The following is a 22,623-nucleotide window of genomic DNA, read 5'->3' as shown; positions in this document are numbered from 1 at the left end:
AGCCGCCTGGGGCGGCAAGGGGAGGAGCTCCTGCCAGCCCCAGGGCCCTGACCGCTGCACAGGAGGCCGGCTGAGCTCCGCCACGCGGGCAGGCCGAGAGGGCTCCGTGGCTCCCGCGCCCGGGCCGCCTCCCGCCCGGAGCGTCTCCGGAGGAGTGCGTGGGGTGGACAGGGGACCAGGCGTCCTCAAGAGGTCTCCGGCCCCGCCCCGTCCCCGCGCCCCCCTCGCCCCCCTCGCCGCCGGTCCACCTTAAGGGGCGCGCTGACATCAGCGCGCCGCCGCCGCCGCCCGTGGGGTGGGATTTCCTCCGCCGCCGCCACCGCCGCCGGTCCTGCGCTGCGTCCAGCCGGCCCCGCCCGCCCGGCCCCGGGGAGGGATGCGGCGGCGCGGCGCCCAGGATGCCCCGCAGCCCCGGGACGCGCCTCAAACCCGCCAAGTACATCCCGGTGGCCACTGCTGCCGCGCTGCTGGTTGGCTCCAGCACCCTGTTCTTCGTGTTCACGTGAGTACCGCCCCCCCCCCCCCGTCGCCGGGGCACAGGCGGCCACAGCTGGGCAGGAGGGGCGGGGGTCAGGGACAGTGGTGGCTACAGACTGGCAGGACTGGGAGGCAGGGGCCAGCGGGCAGGGCAGGGGGCACTAGGGCTGTGTGCCACGTGAGCCCGCACCCTTTGCTGAGACTGAAGCTGTAAGCGTGCCCATCCTGGGGCAACAGGGACAGGTGAGTCCTGTGTGGGGACAGCAGGCACCTCAGGAGTGTGCCAGGCAGGCCCTGGTGTGAGGTACGGGGGGCCGGCCTGGGAGTGTGTGCGGTGGCTGCCCAGGGCGTGGCTGCAGCCCTCCCCTACCCACTGGCTGCATGAGGGGCCATGGGCTGTCCGGACCTACCAGCCTGCAAGGAGCTGAGGGTGGCTCTTGGGTCCCCTCCCAGCTGTCTGGCCCCGGGCCAGAGCCAAATTGTTCTCGCATAGGTGTGGGCTGGCCCGGCTGCCACGTGCCTGCCCCACAGCTGCTGGCTACGTTGGCCTGGCAGTTCCCTCTGCCCTCCGTTGACCTCCTCCTCAGGAAGGCCCAGTGGTCACAGCTGGAGGGCCCAGGCCAGGCCACACCCAGGGACACGGGACATGGCAGGCACTGGGACCCTTGAGGCAGAGGGCAGGCAGGGTGCAGCCCTGGCTTCTTCACCTGAGACACAGGCTGCTCACAGAGTTGAGTGGTGTGTGGATGATAACGCTTCCTCTGCATGGTCGTGGGGGACCCCTCAGGGCTCTTTCAGCCGCAAGAGGGGTTGGGGCTGCAGGCTTGAGCCAGGCAGATCTGCGGCCACCCCTCTCCACAAGTCCTACGCTGAGACACAGCCCAGGTGACCAGAGCAACAACCACTCAAGCGTTCCTGTGGACCTGAGGCCTCTGAGGCCTTCCCTTCCAAGGCGGGTCAGCCCCTGAGTGTGAGCGAGCCTAGAGCAGGGGTAGGCAGGAGCCAGCCTGGCACCTTTCACCTTAGCAAGAGTGAGGGCGGCCGCCATGAGGACGGCGAGTCTGCACTGGGTGCCTGTGGAGGCGGGAGAGCCCTACCTGGAAGCCGGGGCGGGATGGGCACCACAGCCTGCCGAGAGTGTGTTTAAAAAGGGGCCTGTGTGGACGGGCTTATTTCTGGCTCTGGCGAGCAGGCGTGTTCTTGTCACTCAGATGCTGCTGGCTGTGGGGCAGTGGGCAGGGACACAGATTGAGGGGGCCATCCCGCTGGGTCTCCTGGAGGGTGGGCCCAGCCCAGTCCTGGCCCCGGGGCTGGGCCGGGGTCTGGGGGTCCCAACCCTGCCTCCTGGCAGCCTGGCCTCCCCTTGCCAGGCCTGGTGTCTCACCCCCCAAATGCAACTCAGCATTTTCCTCCTGACTTTCAAAGTAATGCATGTTCTCTATTGAGAACTTGTGAAATGCAAGAAAAAAAATTTAAAGAGAACTTGAAATCAACGCCACCCCAGAGAGCCTGCGGTCTCCTCGCCTCCTTGGCTCTCCTGGGGCTCCCGGAGCATGCTTGTCATGAGCCCTTCCCGTGGGGGCAGAGGGCCCTTACGTGGCTGTGCTGTGGACTTGACCCGCCCCAGGTGGTGGGCGCTGAGGCTGCTGCCCCCTGCCAAGGGCCGATTCTTCCTCCCTCTGCTCTCACAGCTGGGCTCTGGGTTCAGGGACACCAGGTCCCAAGGTACAGGGTTCCCGCAGGGCACCTGCATCCTGCCCTGCTTGTGGACCAGTCTGCCCAGGAGAAGGAGCTGTGTGTCCCTGCGGCAGGTGGGGGCCCAGGGGCACTGCCAGGGTTCAGGTGCAGTGGCCGTCACTCACCCCCCGGGATGGGGCTCCACTGCAACCCCACCCCGAGGCCACATTCCCTGTGCCAAGTGGCCATCGGGGCCCCTGGCCTGCCTCTGCCCTGGCCCCGCTGGGCTTCTCTGAGGCAGCTGGGTTCTTGAGAAAAGGTTCTGTGGGGTGGGCCAGGCCTGTTGACGCCACCCACAGCATGCCAATTCCGGGCAACAGGGGTCCAGGCAGTACCCTTCTCAGGACCAGCCTCTTGTCACCCCAGCACCCACACTTCCAGCTGGTTTCTGGGCCCAGGCCCACTGCAGACTCAGACACGTGTCCAGGAGGGAGTAGCCCGCTCCTGTGTCCTCCCCCACTGCCTCTGGCGCCCCCACAGAGTTCTGTCTTCTCTGACTTTGCTCCTTGGACTCTGCTGGATGGTGAGTGGCCCCAGGCCCCTCTCTGCCCTCAGTAAAGGGGCAGAGTCCCCTTTGGGGGCAGGTCCCTTCAGGCAGCAGCTCCTGGCATCATGCAGGGTGGAGAGCCTGGGGCTGGGAGGACCTAGGACCCCTCCTGCAGGCCAGCTCACTGAGGGGGCTGGGACTAGCAGGACATGCAGACATATTGCCAGGAGAGGCTGAAGCGTGGGAAGGATGCCCAGAAGTGAAGGCATCCCTGTTCTGAGGATGGGGAGCATGCCACAGGGCAGGTTCCTCATGGCCATCCTCCTCCAGGAAGCCTTCCTGGGTTCCTAGTGTGGTCATGTCCCCCTGGGCCCCAGAAGCCCTTCACACTGTGGCTCAGCATCAGGTTGAGTCAGGTGCTGGGGGTGGGGGCTCCAAGAGCCCCCAGGCCAGGCCTCTGCCTCTTTCCCCCTCTCCTCCCAGAGCCACTTTGCCGAATGATGAGGAGCCTGTGAATGAACGTCAGAGAGCCGGGGCTGCTTGGCAGGATACCAATGCCTGGGGCTAGACTGAGGCATCTGGTCTCTGCCCAGGGCCAGTGGGCTAACTTCTGGGATCTTGAGGCTGGTCCCCAGGATGGACCTGAGCCCTCCCCATGCTTGGAGGCCTGGACAGGCCACAAGACCCAGATTGGGACAGTGGGAGGTCCAGCCTAGGACCAGGCCTGCTCGTGGCAGGGCCAGGTGGACAAAGCCGCTGGCAGGGGCTGCATGGGGAGGGGAAACTTGGTGTGAGCCCCTGCCGGGACTCACTGCATGTGGCCTGGAATATCCCTGGCCCCCTGAGCCTCAGCTTCCTCATCTGCTCAGGTGTCTATAGGGATAGGATGGGTGGGTGCATGTGGCCAGAGGTCCTGCCTGGCATGACCAGGGCAGAGTGGCCGCAGACCCTCTGGTCCTGGGTGCCCCGTACATCTTTCTCAAACACAAATGGTGTCGATGAAGAACTCAACTTAAATGAAAACATCTGAGTTAAAATTTTCCATTCCACATTTAGCTGTGTTGTGCGTGCTGCCCCTGCAGAAACCCCCACCCCTGCTGGGTGGTGTCTCCCAGCTGGCCTTGACCTGGGTGGGGCCCGCGGCAGTGGCACGTGGCCTTGACGCTAGTGAGGCGGGGGCTGGCCAGGGAGGAGGGTTTGGAGCCTCAGAGCTGGGCTGACCCCCAGGCCACAGCATGGCTGCAGCCAGCGGAAAGTGGCTGACCCCTGCCTGCAGGGCGAGCCTGGTGTATATCGTCCCCTGGGCGGGAGTGGGGTGTCATCCCTGTGGGCAGAGGGGCGCTGTGGAGCCTAGGACAGACTCCTGGGTTGGAGGTAGGCTGAGCAGTGCTGCCTGCGAGGCCTTGCCCCCAGGCTTCACCTGTCCTCACGCTTGCCCGTCCACGGGGAGCACAGGGGAGTCTGGGGGGGGAGTGGTCAGTGGGAGAAGGGACATGTCTGTGTCTCTGTGTGTACACTGTGCATGAATGAAGGTGCAGGTGTGCCTGTGTGCGTGCCAGCGTGTGCACGAGTGTGCGTATCTGTATTCACAAATGTTCATGCATGTGTGTCTTTCATGTTGACATGTTCGCGTGTGTTCATGCACATGTGCCTTTTGTGTGTGATTGTGTGCGCATGTGTCTCTGTGCTTGTATGGTGTGTACATGTGCATTCGCACATGCATGTCTTGGTGTCTGTGTGCACTGCATATGTGTGTGCGTGCACGTGTCCCTGCATGTTTGCGTGGTCATCGTGTGTCTGCACATGCCTGCATGTGCTCGTTCATCTTCCCCAGTTAGCCGTTTCCTGAGGTGGCTGAGTTGCTGGCCCTGGCAGCACTGGCCAGTGAGACAGTCCCATGAGGCATGACCCAGGCCTGGGCCCCTGTACGAAACAGCCTGGTGGTAAAGACCCCCCGGGGGAGGACGAGGGGACAGGAATGCACGGGACTGCCTGATCCTGGGTCTGAGTCAAGCCTGTGGGGCTGGAGACAGTGGGCAGAGGGCAGCGGCACAGGTCTTGGTCAGAGAACTGCCCCCTCGCAAGCCTGCCCCACACTAGCTAAGGCCCCGCCGCGCCCTCTCTGCTATGCGCTGCCAAGGCACGCGGGCGGGTGGTGCGCACGCTGCACAGAGGGCACCCAGCGCCTCACGCAAGCACGGCCCCGTCACCGTGCAGATTTCCAAAGGTGGCCCCGTCACTGAGCACTTGCTACACCCCCAGCCCCAGGCGCCCACTCGCTAGACTAGCTGGTGGTCTAGCCCATGCGGCCCATCAGGGGTTATCGAGGCTCAGGGAGGACGAAGCAGCACCGGCTGCCTGGGCCGGTGGGGGCTCTAGTCAGTGCAGGGGAGGGGGCTGCCCGTGGGCTTCAGTCCCTGCCCGCCTGCTTGATGGCCCGAATCCCAGCTCAGACGCAGACTTGCCTCAAGGCCTCGGGCGTGTGACAAGCCCACTGATACTTGCTCCTGTAAAATGGGGAGGTCAGAAGCGCCCCCTGCAACTGGGAGGGTGGGCATGGGCCACTGTGTGGGGCAGGTGGGCAGCAGCCTATCGGTATTCTCCAGTGAAACCTGGACAGCAGTGGTGGACGGGGCCCACACTCCAGCCTCCCCCAACGTGTCCTCCTGCCTTTAGTGCCCGCCCGCCTGCTGCACCCCGTGTCTGCACATCCGCCTCTCCTCAGCCAGCCCCAGTGCACCCCAGACCCCCTCGGCCCCTTCCTTTCCCGGAGCGGGCTGGGTCCCCCCCACATGTGCATAGCACAGGGGCGTCCCGGAACAGGCTGGGGCACGAGGACTTGTGTTTGCTTTGATGCTCTCCTGTCACCGTCTTGAAATTCTTAATACTTTTTTAACACGGGGCTGCATTTTCATTTTGTGCAGATTACGTGGCCAGCCCTTCTCAGAAGGTGCCATGGGGAGCTGGTTTGCACTGCCTGAGTGGGGTCCGCAGAGCCCACCTCTCCCTGGTTCCAGGGGGTGCCTGGTTCTCTCCAGTGGGTGGCTCCCACTTGGAGAGCCTGTCCCCACTGGCATTTGGGCCTGTGCCCCCCACCCCTCGCCTTGCTGGGCAGATCATGCCTCGGAGGCCCACTGTTGCCTTGCTGAATGGCATTGGATCAGAGGCCACAAACACACATTAAGCGCCATTGTATGCCAGGATGGGGAGTATGGAAGGTGTCTGCGGGTGGGCACTCGGGGCTGCCTGGGCAGGGGTGACAGAGGAAGGCCCTCGTGGCAGGCAGAGGGACCCTATGTTCTCAGGCCGTGCAGCCACGTCCACAGCGGGTCCTGGAGAAGAGGAATGGGTAACTTGCAGCTCCTGGCCCACCGAGCATGCTGCCGTGGGAAGCACAATCTTTAAATAGCCTCTCGCTTTCCACTAAAAATAGCAAAGTTCTGCTGCCATGGAGGTGGTTGCTGGGGCGGCAGGGCTGGCTCCCATCCAAGGCAGGCGTGGGTGCGCCAGTGTGGCCGGTGTGCACTGGGGTGGCGGGCAGGGCCGTGGGCACTGCTCACCCTGCTGGCAGCCACGACACCCTGTCCTCATGGTCAGGTCTGCTGGGAGGGGATCCCCGCTGGCCCCCCAGCTCTGCAGAGGGCCTGGCTGGAGAGGGGAGCAAGCCCCTTGGGTGCCCCCCCCCGTCATAGCAGTCATGGGAGAGACGGGGAGCCTGAGGCCAGAGGAGCTTTGTGGCTGAGTGGGCTCAGGAACCCACTGCAGGGTCGGGGCAGGGGGCCACAGGCCATGTGCCCAAGGACTGGCAGGTCTCCACAGAGGGGGCTCTGGTCAGGGCCCACGAGGGCTGAGGAAGACGCTTTCTGTGGCAGAGTGTACACCAGGGAGGTGCGCAAGACCCTTACAGGGAGCCAGGAGTCTGAGAAGGCTTCCTGGAAGAGGGGGCAGACTTGGAGCCAAGCGCTGAGGGGTGGTGAGGGATGGTGAAGGGGTAGGGGCGTCATGCTTTTCTAGTCTCCGTGTTCTGCACTGCCATGTGGCGAGTAAGGTGACAAACCAAAAAGAAGGGACTGCCTGGGTGGGGATGAGCCAGGGCCCAGACCCTGAGACTGTGCCCCTCAAGAAAGCCTCCCTTCCCTGGGGCTTGCACACCCCAGAATCTCCCTGGAGAAGGGGACAGGTCTGGGTGAGGCAGAGCAGGCTCACTTCCTGCCCTGGCTCCTGCCTCCAGACTGCACCCCCCTCGGGCAGGGGAGCCCGGGAAAGACACAGGGCTGGGGTGGAGGATACGGCTCAGCTCCGGCCACCCCTGCTAAATGGTGTGATCCCAGGCCTCCACTGAGCCTCTCTGAACCTCAGTTTCCTCAACTGTGAGTTGAGAGTTCTTAACAGCCACCTGGGAGGTTGCCAGGGTCAGAACTGGCACATAGCGAGCCGCACACCGCACAACGTGCACAGCCCCTGATGGTGGGCCCATGGGCGGAGGCCTCCCAGGGGCCCGTGGCAACAGTGATTTCCCTGACTGCCACGCTGAACACTGCTGGTGGCCTCGAAGGCCCAGCCTGCACACATGTGGCCATGCCTAATTCCTCTGCCCCTGCGTCCCCTCCCCACCTACTCGCCACACCTCCAGACCCAGCTCTGCCCTGTTGTCCAATGCAGGTGCCCGTGGTTGACGCGAGCTGTGTCCCCAGCTGTTCCTGTCTACAATGGCATCATCTTCCTCTTTGTCCTGGCCAACTTCAGCATGGCCACCTTCATGGACCCTGGCATCTTCCCCCGAGGTAGGGCCTTGTGCTGGGGCAGCTCATCTGCTCACTTTCACTAGAGTGTGAGTGGCTGACCTGGGAGAGCCTGGTTGGGGGGTGTCCTGGTACATGGGCTAGCAGATCGGGGAGAGGCTCTTCTGCCAGGGAAGTCACTTTCCTGCTGCCCCCCGGCCCTGGCTCACAGCGGATGAGGACGAGGATAAGGAGGACGACTTCCGGGCCCCCCTGTACAAGAACGTGGATGTGCGGGGCATCCAGGTCCGTATGAAGTGGTGCGCCACCTGCCACTTCTACCGCCCGCCGCGCTGCTCCCACTGCAGCGTCTGCGACAACTGCGTAGAGGTGACTGCCCCCCCCGCCCCCCCCGCCCCTCCCCCGGCCCGCTGTGTGCCCTGACGTGCTGCTTCTGTCCAGGACTTCGACCACCACTGCCCCTGGGTCAACAACTGCATTGGGCGTCGCAACTACCGCTACTTCTTCCTGTTCCTGCTGTCGCTCAGTGCGCACATGGTGGGCGTTGTCGCCTTCGGCCTGGTCTACGTGCTGAACCACGCTGAGGGGCTGGGTGCTGCCCACACCACCATCACGTATCCTTGGCTGGACCACACAGCCTTTGTTCCCCACGTTTTACAGGGGAAACCAAGGTTCAGAGGGGTGGTCAGCTGCTGGGAGTCCCCAGGGGGTGGTTTGCCACTCCTGGGTAGGCGGTGCCGGGGGGGGGGGTGAGTAGTCTGTTCACAGGCACCTGCTTCATGTTCTCGCCCACAGCCATTGGCCTTAACGGGCCAGCATGGCTGTCATGTGTGTGGCCGGGCTCTTCTTCATCCCCGTCATCGGCCTCACTGGCTTCCATGTGGTGCTGGTCACTCGGGGGCGCACCACCAACGAGCAGGTGCAGACCCTGGGTGGGGTCATGCAGTGATGGGGCCTGGCACGGGAGGATCCCCGAGGGGCCCAGAGGGCCAGGGCTGCACGGGGACGTGGAGGGGTCGGGGCAGGGCTGCAGGAGCCCTCTGCCTGTGCAGCTTCGGTGGGGGGGCCCTGGCCCTGGAGACCCCAGGTGGGGCTTGGGGTGTGGGGCTGCACCTGCCCTGTCCCCTTGCTCACTCCCACCTGTGCACACTGTGGCCTAGGTGTTCCTAGCTAGGAATTCCACAGCTCCCTGCAGGGACAGACCTGGGGTGACTTGGAGGGGGTGCGCCCCAGGGCTGACCCTGCCTAACCCACCTCTGAGAACCCCAGCTGTCCCTGCCTGTCCCCCTACCCACCTTGGCCTGGACCCTGGGTGGCCAAGTTGGCTGAGGAGTCGTGTGTCCACAGGTGACGGGAAAGTTCCGAGGGGGCGTGAACCCTTTCACCCGAGGCTGCTCTGGGAACGTGGAACACGTGCTGTGCAGTCCCCTGGCACCCCGGTGAGGCCCGGGTGGGGGTCAGGGTGGGCAGCTGCAGATCCTCAGCCTGGTCTACCTCTGCCCTTGGCAGGTGAGGCCAGCCAGGTCATCCTGAGCACTGACCCTTCTGGCCCCGGTGCAGGTACGTGGTAGAGCCACCACGGCTGCCGCTGGCTGCTCGCCTGAAGCCGCCCTTCCTTCGGCCTGAGCTCCTGGAGCGAGCCGCACCGCTCAAGGTCAAACTTAGCGACAACGGGCTGAAGGCTGGCCTGGGCCGCAGCAAGGTGGGGCCCTGGGGTGGGGTATGGGATGGGGTGAGGGTCAGACTGCTGGAGGCAGGAAGCAGCCAGGTTGGAGGGGCCTAGAAGAAGTGGGAGGAGGAGGGGCTGGGTGGATTCTGGGGCAGGATCCCCAGGATTTTCCAGGAAGGAGTCCCCAGTTAAGCCCCGCCCCTGGCCCGCACCCTACCCACCACTGACCACGCCCCCTCCCAGTCCAAGGGCAGCCTGGACCGGCTGGATGAGAAGCCGCTGGACCTGGGGCCGCCACTGCCCGCCAAGGCGGAGGCCGGCACGTTCGGTGGCGACCGGCAGACCCCACGCCCGGGCAGTGCTGGTGAGGTGGGGGCAGCCAAACGGGAGGAGGGGCACAGACTTACCCCAGCCTGACCGTGGTCCATCTCCCCCAGAGAGTGCCCTGTCGGCACAGAGGACCAGCCCCCCGACACCAGCCATGTACAAGTTCCGGCCCGCCTTTCCCGTGGGTCCCAAGGCGCCCTTCTGCGGACCAAGCGAGCAGGTGAGGCCTGGCCTCGCCCGAGGCCCCGCCCCTAGAGGGCTTACCCGCCCCCCCCAGCCCCCTCTCCTAGAGGGCTCACCCGAGGCCCCGCCCCTAGAGGGCTTACCCGCCCCCCCAGCCCCCTCTCCTAGAGGGCTCACCCGAGGCCCCGCCCCTAGAGGGCTCACCCCCAGGGCTCTCCTGCTAGGAAGCCCGCCCTCGGGTCTCAGAGAGCCCTGTGAGGGCTGCCCTCCATCTTGGTGACATTGCCTGCTGGTGGGCGGCTGCCCCCAGGAGGAGTGGGGGCCAGGATGCCTGGAATTCCACCATTACTCACTCAACAAGGCCCACAGGAAGGCTTCAGAAGATTGAGAGAGCACATTTCTGAGAAAGATCTTCTGAGATTGTTTGAGAAAGCACATTTATTTTCCCTGAGTTGTATAAGCTCTCTGTTCACTGTGGAGCCCTTGGCAGTCCTGGACAGCCTGAAGAATGATCCAGAGCCCTGAGCATTCCCCGGCTGCCCCCCTTCCTCCGCGGCTACCCCAGAGGCAGGCATGTAGCTGGGACAGCACACCTAGACCAGCCACCCACCCCAGGGAGCTCCTCCGCTCAGGACCGATGTCCTGCTCCACCTGGCCTCTCTGGCCGCTGGACTGGGCAGTGAGTCTGGGCCTTCCCAGCCAGCATGTGGTGGCCCTGCCCCCAGGAGTATCTGTCAGCCCTTCTTGGGAACAGAGGGCACTTTAGGCACCCTCGCCCGGGTTGCCTCCTTCCTGGTATTGTCCTGGATCCCGCGGAGGGTCCTGCTGGTTGGCCACGTGCCCTGAGGCCACGTTTGTCCCCGTCCGCATGCCCTTGGAGTTTGAAGTTCTGCAGGCTCCTTTCCCCGTCCCCAGCCCCAGCCCCAGCCCGTAGGCCTCCATCATGGAGACTCAAAGAGGCCCCACTCCCTGTTGCTGTCCCTGCCCCCGGGGCTGGGCGGGCTCTGAGGGCACTGCTCTGGGCGTCTGCAGCAGCCAGCTCTGGCCTTGCACTGCAGCACCCCCGTCCCTCAGCCGTGGAGTGCCCGGGAGAGGGCCCTGGGTCATTGTGTGATTATACGTTTCCTGGAGGTCCAGCTCCCAAGGCTGCCCCCATAGCCCCTTCCTACCCCCAGGGGACTACCAGCAGGGGCAGACTACCGGGGAAATCACTGTCTGGGTGCTCTGCTCTATCCTGTCCCCACTTCCTTCTGTCAGGGGATAGAGAGCTTTGGGGATGGCTGGTTGGTTGCACCTGCCACCACCTTTGATGTCCCCAGGATTGCAGTCTCCATGTGGGCAGACCACCTGGTGGCGGGCAGGGCATGGCGGGGGGCAGGTAGACGTGTCCCCCTCTCCCCACCCAGGTCGTGGGCCCTGACTCCCTGACGCTGGGAGAAGACAGCATCCGCAGCCTGGACTTTGCGTCCGAGCCCAGCCTGGACCTCCCCGACTACGCTCCTGGGGGCCTGCATGCGGCCTACCCACCGTCCCCGCCCCTCAGCACCGCTGACACCTTCTCAGGCGCCTTGCGCTCCCTGAGCCTCAAGGCTGCGAGCCGGCGGGGCGGGGACCATGTGGCCCTGCAGCCTCTGCGTTCTGAGGGTGGGCCCCCCACGCCACACCGCAGCATCTTTGCCCCCCATGCGCTGTCCAACCGCAATGGCAGCCTGTCCTACGACAGTCTGCTTAACCCTGGCTCACCCGGTGGCCACACGTGCCCAGCCCACCCCTCGGCTGGCGTGGCTGGCTACCGCTCGCCCTACCTGCACCCGGGGGTGGTGAGCGACCCCCCGCGGCCCCCACCCCGCAGCTTCAGCCCCGTGCTGGGCCCTCGGCCGCGGGAGCCCTCACCCGTGCGTTACGACAACCTGTCCAGGACCATCATGGCCTCCATCCAGGAGCGCAAGGACAGGGAGGAGCGGGAGCGGCTGCTGCGCTCGCAGGCTGACTCGCTCTTCGGCGACTCGGGCGTCTATGATGCGCCCAGCTCCTACAGCCTGCAGCAAGCCAGCATGCTGTCCGAGGGCCCCCGCGGCCCCCCACGGCGCTATGGCTCCAGAGACGACCTGGTGGCCGGGCCTGGGTTTGGCGGTGCCCGCAACCCCGCCCTGCAGACGTCGCTGTCCTCGCTGTCGAGCGCCGTGAGCCGGGCTCCGCGGACCTCCTCGTCCTCCCTGCAGGCTGACCTGGCCAACAACAACACCCCCGGGCCCCGGCCGGGCAGTGGCTCACACAGGTCGCCAGCGCGCCAGGGCCCGCCCTCCCCGCCCAGCACGCCCCGCTCACCCTCCTACTCTGGCCCCAAGGCCGTCGCCTTCATCCACACGGACCTCCAGGAACCGCCGCCCTCACTGGCTGTGCAGAGGTGGGTGCTAGCGGTGCAGGGGCTTCCCGGCACAGGGCAGGGGTCCAGCCGCCTGGGGTACCTCCTGGCTGAGCACGTGTGGGTTGTCTGGGAGGCCTGTGGCTGCCTATGAGGAGCGGCCTCATGCACCTCGGAGGCTCCCGGCTGGCTTGGGTGAGGTAGCCCAGCTCCAGGGACGCCCTGGCACGTCCCAGGATGGAGACGCAGGAGGATTTGCATCTCGAGCCCAACACCCCGCATCATCCCCCAGCTCACACAGACTGGGCGCTTAGAGGACCTGGGGCTTCTTCCTGTGGGGGATGGTGCCACTGTCCCTGTCCAGGAGGCTGAGTCTAGGGGACATCACCCCACAGCAAAACGTGCTGCCCTGGGGGCCACAGCCCTGGCCCTCTGTGGGGCACACAGCCCCGGGAAGCAAGGGCTTCCCTGCTCCAAGATGGGGAAACTGAGGCTTGGAGGGGGCAGGTTGGTCTCAGGCCCCCAGCGGGTAGGTAACTGAGGGTGCCGGGCTAGCCGCCTGGCAGGGCAAGGTTGAAGTGCAAGAGCTGAGCTCCTTGCCGAGTGCCAGGCCCCACACTGAGTGTGTCAGCCTCGTCAGGGCATCACCGTGGCCGCCCTGAGCACGGGCTTGGTTGGGGGGAGGTCGCTGTTGTGGGTGTGAGGGTGGGTCCTGAGGCCCAGCAGGTGGCAGCTGTGCAGCAGTGAAGCAGCCGAGGGTGGGAGGCGCTCCCGCCCTTGTGAATGTTTGGACAGCGAGGTCAGAAATGCAATTGGTCAGTGCCGGGCAGCCGGAGGACAGCCCCACCTTTTCCTAGGAGGAGCAGGGGAGAGGCCACACCATCACCACTGGGTTCCCCAACTTGGGGCACCAGGTTAGGGCAGGTACTGGGGGCACAGCTAGCCAGTGTCCACCTGGCTTCCCTATGCTCTTCCCTATGTGGTCTGTGCCAGTGGGAGGTACCAAAGGACTTGGGAGGGGGATGCTGGCCATTCTGATGTCTGTCTGTCTGCTCTGTGACAGCACAGCCCCTCCTTCAGCAGGCTCTGGATCCCCACCCAGTTTCTGGGCAGGATTTCCGAGCTCAGAGGGCAGGACTGCCGAGGGCTCCGTGGCGTCTGCGTTGTCTGTCGTTCACCTCTGCTGGCCCATCCTGCCGTGGTCCCGTGTTCACTGTGTGCGTGCGTGTATGTGCTTGTTTTGATGCAGGGACCACCCTCAGCTGAAGACCCCCCCAAGTAAGCTTAATGGGCAGTCCCCGGGCCTGGCCCACCTGGGGCCTGCCACTGGCCCCCCGGGGCCCTCCGCCAGCCCTGCCCGGCACACGCTCGTTAAGAAGGTGTCCGGCGTGGGTGGAACCACGTACGAGATCTCGGTGTGAGGACTGACCGTCACCCATCTGCCGTGGCGCCACGGGGACCAGGACGCCCCAGCGGCTGCCCCTCCCAACGTCTCTGCCCCGGGAGAGGAGGAGGCCCAGGCCTGGTGTGGATGCATCAGCAGGATAGAGAACCATGCCTCCACGTGCCTGTCCCTTGCCCTGCACCCGTCCATCCACCATCTGCTCACCAGGGTGCGGCTGGGCCACAGGCCACTGGGCTGCGGGATCGTGTGTCAGTGGCTCTGCTCCCCCGGGTGGGGCAGTGAGGGGGTGCATACTGCAGCTGCATGGACTGCACCTGTGCCCCCCAAGGTTGTCAGCAGGCAAGTCCCCACCACTCTTCTTACAGATGGGTCCCTGTGGCCCAGAGACGGACAGAGAGGCCTGGGCCCCTGGCCATCCTCCTGGACCGAGGCCCCCACTGTCCAGCTGCTCCTAAGCTGTTGCCTTTCAGGGACCCACTGGAAGTGTAGCTTGGCAAGGCCGATTCTCCCGTGGGGAGTCCAGCCCTGGCCCACAAGCACCCAGCTCCGGGATTGCTCTGGGTTCTGACGGACAGGTGGATGGACGGACGGACAGCCAGCTGTGGGTGGGGTCTCGGCTCCACGTGTCCCGTCTCGCCCAGCTGGGCGTGTCCCCGTGTCTGTGCGCTGAGCTGCCATGCCTCGTCCCATGTGTTAACGCTTGGGCCCCACTGCCCCCCTGCCGGGAAACTCGCTGTCATTGAAGCCTTAACCTCTGCTTTGTGCTCTTGCGGGAGGCGACAGGGGCAGGTGGGAGCAGGCCGGGCGGACACTGCCACGGGGGCCCATGAGACCAGGAGTCCCCTCCCTGCCAAACTGGAGATTCCCCACCGCAAGGCATGCAAAGTCCAGGCCGCAGCGCCTGCATGGGAAGCACACTGGGGAGGGGTCGGAGTTGCGCCAGGGACCCGAGAGTAAGCACACGGCAGTGTCCGCTTGCGTGTGTCTGTTTTATGTTTTTATATCTATATCTATATATCTATAATTTTATTAAAAAAAGAAAAAGAGTCATTTTGATTCTTTCCTTGAGCAAGGCCAGGGCTGTTGCTGCAATGTGGGGGCTCCAGGGGCAGGGCAGAGCGGGTCAGGCTCCGGGAGAGGTGGTGGCTGGCAGTGTAGGTGTTCTACGTGGGTGTTGCCGCTGACTTAGGCCGAGCTGGAGCCCTGGGAGGTGGGGCTGAAAAGCATGAGGCTCCCCTGGGTCTGCGTCATCCCTGGCAGTTAACAGGTCATTTGGAGAACAGCTGGGGCTGCAGCCAGCCCAGGGGGGCCCCCCAGGAACCCAAGGGCATGGGGGAGATGGAATAGGGGTGCATACAGGGTTGCCCACTGGCTTTTCAAGGCTGAGACAGCCTGGGCAGAGACTGGGGGTGCTGGGGCAGGGGCTGGCCCAGCGTGGGAGGCGCCCCAGCCTCAGACCCTGCGTCAGGCAGCTCTGCCCCGTGCTGACCTCCACTTTTCTGCTTCTCTCTCATGGGACGCTGCGGCCCGCAGGGGGTGGATCGGCACCTGCAGCCGTGGATGGGGGCGGCATGGGCAGTCCAGGGTGCCCCCCGGCCTGCACCTTTGCCACCTTGGCCTCCCTGAGGACTACCCGACGCCGAGGGCACCCTGGAGCCCAGCCGCGGGGGCTGTATGCCGCCTGCACTCGGCCGCCTCCAGCCTCTTCCCCAGCCTCTCAGGGCCCGAGCGGGACGCCAAGTAGGCGGCTCTGGGGCTGGGGACAGCCTAGCCCAGGAGGACAGCCTAGGAGGCCAGGCGGCCACGGACCCTGGACATGGGCTGAGGGTCCCCTCTCCACCAGCCACACCTTGACCGACTCCCAGCCCGTCAGGGCCCATGACCCTGTGCCCACCCACCTCAGGAAATCCCCACCTGCTGCAGGGGGTCCAACACCCCAGGCAGGGGCCCCGGAGCTACTGGGACCAGCACAGCCTCCCTGGGGTGTCACACCATCACCCCAACTTCCTTGTCTGACCAAGCACTTTAGATGCCACTTCCTCCCCAGGGAGCCCAGGCCTTTGGGAGTTGGGCTGGGGGTCTCAGGTTGCCCCGCAGGTCACTGCGCTCACCCTCCCCGCACCCAGCACATGAACGGATGCCTTAACCTGGAGCTGCCGCCTGGTGAGCCGTCCAGGCCCTGCCCGGGTGGAAAGGAGACCCCTGCCCGCCCACCGTGGTTCACTGACGGCTCTGCCCCGGCCCTGCCGGGCAGTCTTCACTCCGAGAGGTCACACCTGGGGAGCTCAGAGGGCCCCTGCTGTCTGCAACCCTGCAGTCCTCTGCCAGCTGGACCTGGACGCCCCAGGGGCAGGGCCAGGCTCTGCCAGCCCTTTTCCTGCCTGGTAGTGGCTCTTTCTCCCTCTTGGGGATGAGCAAGCCACAAAGCTATTCTCTATTGTTCTAAAAGGTATTCCCCTCGCCCCAATTTAACGCCCTAAATAAAATTTTTGGTGTTTACTTCCATGGCTCTGTCCACCAACATAGTCTCCCTGTCCACTGAGCCTTGGGGCAGTACCAGGAGGTTGGACTGGACAGGGACACTGGGTTGGGGAGGGGACAGGAGCAGGGGTGGAGTGGAGTGGGGTGTGGTGGCGTGGCTGGGCGGGTGTGGGGAGGGTGGAGTGGTTGGCCAGACAGGGATGGGGGTTCCGCGAGGGGTGTGAGGTCAGTGGGTCAGCAGATTCAGGGCTGAGAACCTGATCTCTGAGGTCCCCCAGCTGGGCCCTGCCCCAGGGATGATGCCTGGGGTCCCCGGTACTCACTTCCAGTGGAGACCCTCCTGTGACACCCTCTGCTCAGAGCCCTCCCGGCGGCCGGGACAGGCTTCCGGCTTCCTGTGGAGGGGCAGCTGTACAGCAGGAGGATAGGGCATGTGGGCCGAAGTGGGGCTGTCAACCTGAGGGACCCCCACTGCGAGATCTGCCTAAGAAGGTGGCAAAGCCTCCTGCCTCCCGTTGCCATGGAAACAAGCTCACACGCCATGTGTGTCACCACTATATGTCCAGCCACAGGCCCAGCCCTCAGGACAGACCCCGCCTCCACCCTTCTCCGGAGCTCCTGGCGAGGACGTGCCAGGCAGTGCCGGGGCAGGGGCTGGTGCTGCCACTGGGCACCAGGGGCAGCCGGCTGCCTGGCCTCTTCCTCCCTGGGGTCACTGGGCCTCTGGCCTAGAAGGGCAGGAAGTCGTCCACCTCGAGGCGCAGGAACGGGCCCAGGAGGGCCCGGAGCTTCCAGACGGCTGCATGGCTCAGCAGGGGCGGCACCAGCCCCTCGAAGGGCGCGGGGTCCACCACGTACACGTAGGCGGCCGTGCAGGCCAGCAGGGCGCCCAGCAGCAGCCTCAGGAGCAGCAGCCTGCGGGCGGTGGCCGTCAGGGGCGGGGGTGCCATGGGGACGGTGTGGGGACTGGGCTCTGCCCCCGCTCATGCAGCCACCTACCAGAGCTGGCCTCTGAAGCCCTCGGAGCATCCCAGCGGAGGCCGCGCCTTCTGCGGGGGAGGGGCTGGTCAGAGCCCACCCCGAGCAGGTGTCCTGGTGCTGCGAGTCCCTGCTCCCCTGCCCAGGACAGGCACCTGCAGCCACATCTCCCAGGTGACTCTGGTCACCTGGCTCCAGGTGAGGCTCCTGCCTGGGGCCTCCTTCACTGAAGCCCACCTCTCCACCTCCAGGGTGGGAGACTGGGAGAGGGTGTGGGTGGGGGCTTACCGCTATGCATGCCATCTGCTGCTCCTTCCTGGTCTGGCTGCGGCACTGGGCACGCTCCCTAGGGGGGCACACAGTCAGGGCCACGTGTGCCCCCTGCCCTAGCCTGGTACCAGCCCCTGGTCTGGTGCAGTGGAACCGGGGAGGGGTCAGGGATTGGTCTACCTCATCCTGACCAGGACCCCTGCTCCCGCCCCAGCTCAGCCAGGCCCCTCAGGCCCCCAACCCCACATGTCACCCCAGAATCTCCAGCTGAATGTCCTCCATCTGGTCTAGCACACCCCGGATGTCCTTCTTGAGGTTCTGGGGGCAGAGGAGGAAAAACGGGTCCTCCATCTGATCGTGCAGCTGCATTCACCTGCCCCCTCATCCTCTGAGTGTCGCCCTTCGGGAACTTACCAGGAGCCCGGTGGCCTGATTATTCAGGGCCATGTGTACCTCGGCCACACCGTCCCACACCTGGTGGGAGGGGAGGCTGGGTCACACCCCCAGGAGTTAGACCCACAGTGTGCCCCGCCAGGTGGGTTCCCCAGCGCCCCTTCCCACCCCAGCCCAGGAGGCACCTCGGTGATGGCCATCTTCTTTCTCTCAAAGGACAGTCGGATCTGCTGCAGCTCGTTCTGGGGGAGGGAGGGGAACAGTGTGGACATGGGCAGGGCCAGCAGTGGTCACTCTTTCCTCCTCTGCCACCCAGCGCTGCCGACGGAGGACCCGTCTCCGCCCAGCTCCTGGGGCCCACCTGGGACTGCTGCACGAAGGACTCCTCACCCCGGCACAGCTCCTGCCGCAGCAGCTGCAAAGGCGTTGTATCCTCCAGGGGCCGTGTACCGGCCTGCTCAGGGGTCTGTGGAAGAGCCAAGGGGTCAGCCCCTAGGCCATGGGCAGCGTCTAAATCTCGGACCGCTGGAAGCGGGGTGGAGCGTGGCCGCCAGCCGCCCTCCCTCTCTCCCGCCGCGCCATGTGCGCACTTACCCAGGCCAGGGCCGTGCAGCTCGAGTGCTCTGGGCACAGGGGCGGGAACTGCTGCCCCGGCCCCAGGAGGGCCCCCAGCTGCTCCCTTAGGTCCTGGTTCTGCCTTTTCTGGGGTTGGAGGGCAGAGACATGGGAACGCCCGTCCCAGCCGCTGGCTTCTCAGGCAGAAGACTGAGGCAGCAGGGCTGGGGCAGGGGCTGCTGGGCAGAGGGGCGGGACAGGGGGACCAGGAGGGCGGGGCACAGCTGTGAGCCCAGTACACAGACGGACCTGAGCCCAGGCCAGCCCTGCAGCTGTGGCAGGCGCCTCACTCACCAGATTTTGGTTCTCCTGCTCCAGCTGGAGGAAGGACTGCTCTGCAGGTCCCAGGGAAACGCTCTGGAGCTGGGAGGGGGCTGCCCTGGGCGTGGCTGGGGTCGCTACCCCTGGCGGCAGGGGCGGGCATGGGCAGGGTCTGGGCCCTGAGCTGGGGGGTCCCCCTTGCCTGGGGGCCCCCTGTTCTTGTCCTGAGTGCAGGGGCCAGCCCCACTGCAGCCCAGTCTCCATGTGTCTGTGTCCAGCCCCCGCCGGGTCTCTCCGTGTCTGTCGCTGCGTCTCTCCCTCCTCACTTGCACTGAAGCTCTCAGGGGCCTCACTGCCCACCCTGGGCGCCCCGGCCCCTGCCCCCGGGTCTGGGAAAGGCCTGGCCAACTCCAGTGAGTGCGTGGAGCTGAGAGGCACTAGGCAGGGCCACCTTACAAACCCCTGGCAGGGTGGGTCCAAGCATCTGCCATGGCTGCTCGAAGTGGGCGGTTGGGGGCACTGAGGGTGGGAGTGGCCACAGGGTGCCAGGGTTTTTGGCCCTTCCATACCTCCCTGTGACCCCTTCCTGACCCCAGGTCCAGGCTCCGGCCTGGTCTGACCTGCCACTCTCTTACTGAGGGCTCACTGAGTGTCACGGCTCACAGGTCCACCTCAGGGGCGCCTGTCACAAAGGCCTGGGCACAGCCAGGGAGGTCACAATGGGCCAGGGCAGTGGCTGGAGCCAGCACTGGTGGCCCCACACAGGGAAGATAAATTCCTGTTACTCAAGTACCCTCATCTCGTCACCCTGTCTGCACCTCCCCCCACCCCCCACCTACCTTAGCTATTTTCTTAGAACGTAAAACAGGTAATCCAGCCACATGGCTAACACAGAATCAGGCAACAACAAGGTGTCCAGTGCCCCAGCAGCCCGCCTGCAGGCTTGGCGGCATGTGCCGCGCAGCTGAGCAGCGTGGCCTCTCTCTCTCCACATGGAAGAGGTCATCCCACAGCTTGGCTTTTTTGCCTAAAATAGCTCCAAGGTTTTTTTAAAAAATATATTATTTATTGAACATTTACTTTTATGGTCCAGTAAGGATGATTATTATCCTCTTTATAGGTGGGGAAACTGAGGCACGAAGACATTTAATCACTTGCCCAAGGCCACCCGCTGTTAAGCGATGGAAGCAGATACAAGCCTGCGCCGCACAGCCTCAGATGTCTTGTTAACGGCTGCAGAGCGCGCATCCAGTGGTGGAGCCAGACTCCGGCCCCTGGTTTGTTTCTGCTCCCTTCTTGCTAACATTCCATCCTGCTGTCTGTCCCATGGCGTGCCCCCCGACTGCTCCTGGAGCCCCTGTTTCCATGTCATTCTCTCTCTCAGTTTCCTCCCTTGTTCGGTGGAAGCTCGTCTTCAAGTAACATCCTCAGAAAGGTGATCAGAAGAAACTCAAGTCCCTGTGTAGTGGAAACAGCCACAAATCCCTCCTCTCCTGGGGTCCTTGCCCATCTGCAACGTGACTTTGCGCTCTCCACATAAAGAGATGGAGTCCCTCCCTTCACCCTGGCGTCTGGGTTAGCCTGGGGATTCACTTGGGCCAAAGGGCTGTTACTAACGTGATGGCTGCAGAGCTTGACAAGGCTTGACCTCTCTCCTGCTGCTCTGGGGACCTCTGCCGTGGGGGAGGTGTGGCCTTCCTACAGGACTTGAGGTCACAGGGAGAGAGACTTCTGTCCCCCTAGCTGGTCCCAGCTGCCTGAAGGTGGGTGGACAAGCCAGTGAGGCCTGCAGAGAACCACCCTCAGGGCTGGCCATGTCGCCTTGAGCCACGGCTGCTGATCTGAATTTCAGCAATCACGTTCTGAATTTCCTACCCACCTGGATTGTTCTTGACTGCTCCCGACTCTTTTCTCAGAGCATCCTGTTCTGTTTTAGTGACCAAGTGGGTTTTGGGGGAGGGAACGTTGCTTCCTGCATTTTCTCTATGCTCTTAGTGGCTCTTGTTTGTCTTTGGTCTCAGGACTGCCTGTCAGACACTGTCCTCAAAGGTCTGGCTTTTCCCCTTCTGTGTGTAAGGGGGCGGAGAGAGCCGGGGTCTCTCCCTGTTAGGAGCTGCAACTTCCTAAGGCCGGGCCTCTGGCAGGAAGGCCTTCTGCCTGCAGATGGGTGTCTCCCTGCTGTCCAGAGTTGGATGGCTTGGGGAGTTTGCCTGGGCAGTCCCGTGTTACCTGCTGTCCCTCACAAGTGCTGGATGGTCACCCCAAGCCATCCCTTAGCCAGCCCAGAGTTTCTGTCCTTGCTTCATCCCCACCCAGGCTGCTCTTTTCTAAGTCAGCCCCCACTTCCCATCTTAAGTTTGTCGAGAGCCAGCCCCAGTGGCCTAGTGGTTGAAGTTCGGAGTGCTCTGCTTCGGCGGCCTGGGTTCAGTTCCCGGGTGCGGAACCACACCTCACCTGTCAGTAGCCACGCTGTGGCAGGGGCTCATGTAGAAGAACTAGAAGGACTTACAACTAGAATATACAACTATGTACTGGGGCTTTGGGGAGGGAAAAAAAAACAGGAAGATTGGCAACAGATGTTAGCTCAGGGCTAATCCTTCCCAGCAGAAAAAAAAGAAAGGCTTGTTGAAATACCTTGTCTGCAGGCAGTCTCACTCCCGTCCTCTTTGTGGGACTGAAGCGCTGCAGAAGCCCCTGGTGGGGAGCTCCCGACCGAAGAGGCGGTGAGCACAGTCCACAGGCCTGGCCAGGCTGGACGCATGTGGCCCCGGCCCTGGGAGGCCCCTCCATGTTTCTAGGGCAGGGCGGCCTCTGTACAGCCTGTAACAACAGGCTCTGGCTGGGCATGAGCTGGGAAGGATGGCCCTGGAGCCCCGCTCAGGGATCAACTGCCCCCTAAACTGCCCTCCAAACTGCCTAACCAGTTGGGGAGTCTGCTCAGCCGCCAGAGGGAGGAAGGAAACCCCGGGACCCTCCGCTGGCCTCAGCCCAGTCACTCCCATCTGGAATCTCATGGGTCTCAGGATGTGCTCAGCTCAGAGCACCCGTCTGGGGGTGACTCAAGGTGGGGGCCAAGGAAGGCTTCTTGAAGGACTTCTGAGGCGAGGTGGTAGTGGGGAATGGGGATGGGCAAAGGCTCTGGGCAGGTGGTGTGGGGATGGGGCTGGGTGCAGTGGTGGCTGCATCCTGTAGTCGGTGTGCCAGGTGCTGGCAGGTGCCTGGGAATGTTATGTGGGGAGAGAGAGGTTCTCCTGGAGGCTGGTGGTTCCTCCTGTAATAGCAGCAACCACAGCTGGGGGGGTCCTTGGGTCTCACCATGGTGGTCCAGGCCAGGCTTTGTGGCCCGAAGGCAGCGGCAATCCCCGGGTGGGTTCGAGGAGGCGCCTGGGCACCCCGATGACACAGGAGCCTTGGCCCCACTTGGGCATCCTCCCCCTGCCTACGACTCCAAGGCACTTCCCTTTCGACTGGCGAACCCCATGCAGCCTGCTGCACCCCCACCTTTACCTAGGCTGTGCCCCTGTCTGGAAGGCTTGCTGGTGGCTCAGAGCCCAGCCCTGAAGACCCAGCTCCCTGACACCTTCCTCCCCTCCCTGTGGTCCTTGCAATGTGGCCCTGAGCTGAAGAACGCCCCAAGGGGTGCGGGGGCTCTCAGAGGAGGACGGCGCTCGGGAACCATAGTCCACGAACTGGGACAGATGTGCTCATGTATGCGAAGTGCCCTGCAAATCGATGTCTTGGTTTGGGGTAGTGGGGTCTGCATGCAGTCTGGGCTCCAGGATGCCCGCATTGGGCTGGGGTGTGAATCTGCCCTGGGTCCAGGCACTGGCCGAAATTCCTGGCCATGGGTGGCTCGAGTGTACATTGTGGGGAGCACTAGGGCCACGGCCCCGTTGCCAGGCAGCCCGCGCCTCCCTGGACGCGAGTTGCCATGGCAGCTGCTTCCGGCCCAAGTTGCCATGACGCCCAATGGCCTCAAGGAGCCTGGAGCCTGGGAGCAGGGGTTGGGCTGGGAGGCAGAGGTGGTGGAGGCCACCCCCTTCCTGCCCTGAGCCACGGGGCGCTCCAGCAGGACTCGCTGTGGCCTCGACTTGCAACATCTTGAGCTCACTTCAAAAGCTGGGAAATGGGCCTGGAGCAGATGGAACTCGGGGTCCCTGGGCCCGCCACAGCTCCTGGGAGGAACCCCTAACCTGGGCTCCTGGCCCACCCCCCTCCAGCCCTCAGAGCCAC

General features: G+C 64.3%; 2 protein-coding genes across 3 annotated transcripts; one reads left to right on the top strand and one right to left on the bottom strand.

Annotated features, from left to right (window-relative positions):
* The first annotated feature begins 329 nt into the window (after nucleotides 1-329).
* On the top strand, nucleotides 330-14,442 carry ZDHHC8 (zDHHC palmitoyltransferase 8). 2 transcript variants are annotated; one of them, XM_087423688.1, is made up of 11 exons: nucleotides 330-502; nucleotides 7,364-7,485; nucleotides 7,655-7,728; nucleotides 7,885-8,057; nucleotides 8,260-8,362; nucleotides 8,791-8,882; nucleotides 9,004-9,145; nucleotides 9,356-9,476; nucleotides 9,550-9,659; nucleotides 11,029-12,029; nucleotides 13,237-14,442. In XM_087423688.1, exons 1-11 carry the CDS (start codon nucleotides 399-401, stop codon nucleotides 13,406-13,408), a joined length of 2,214 nt encoding a protein of 737 aa, XP_087279814.1. In that variant the 5' UTR covers nucleotides 330-398; the 3' UTR covers nucleotides 13,409-14,442. The 2 variants fall into 2 exon arrangements, with proteins under 2 accessions (XP_087279814.1, XP_004442391.2); XM_004442334.3 differs by having other exon boundaries at nucleotides 331-502; nucleotides 7,655-7,812.
* Nucleotides 14,443-15,580: 1,138 nt separating this feature from the next.
* On the bottom strand, nucleotides 15,581-18,957 carry CCDC188 (coiled-coil domain containing 188). The gene is made up of 9 exons (XM_014796711.2): nucleotides 18,424-18,957; nucleotides 18,109-18,216; nucleotides 17,876-17,980; nucleotides 17,700-17,756; nucleotides 17,536-17,595; nucleotides 17,375-17,439; nucleotides 17,140-17,197; nucleotides 16,873-16,922; nucleotides 15,581-16,788 (listed from the first exon to the last, which is right to left on the bottom strand). The coding sequence occupies exons 1-9, from the start codon at nucleotides 18,955-18,957 to the stop codon at nucleotides 16,602-16,604; spliced, it is 1,224 nt and encodes a 407-aa protein (XP_014652197.2). The 3' UTR covers nucleotides 15,581-16,601.
* Between the last annotated feature and the right edge of the window lie 3,666 nt (nucleotides 18,958-22,623).

The sequence above is a fragment of the Ceratotherium simum genome, chromosome 35 (genome assembly GCF_057802395.1).
Source record: "Ceratotherium simum simum isolate JZ-2026a chromosome 35, ASM5780239v1, whole genome shotgun sequence".
NCBI classification, from domain to species: domain Eukaryota; kingdom Metazoa; phylum Chordata; class Mammalia; order Perissodactyla; family Rhinocerotidae; genus Ceratotherium; species Ceratotherium simum.
Note: the sequence above shows the minus strand (reverse complement) of the source record. Positions and strands in the feature narration are given on the sequence as shown.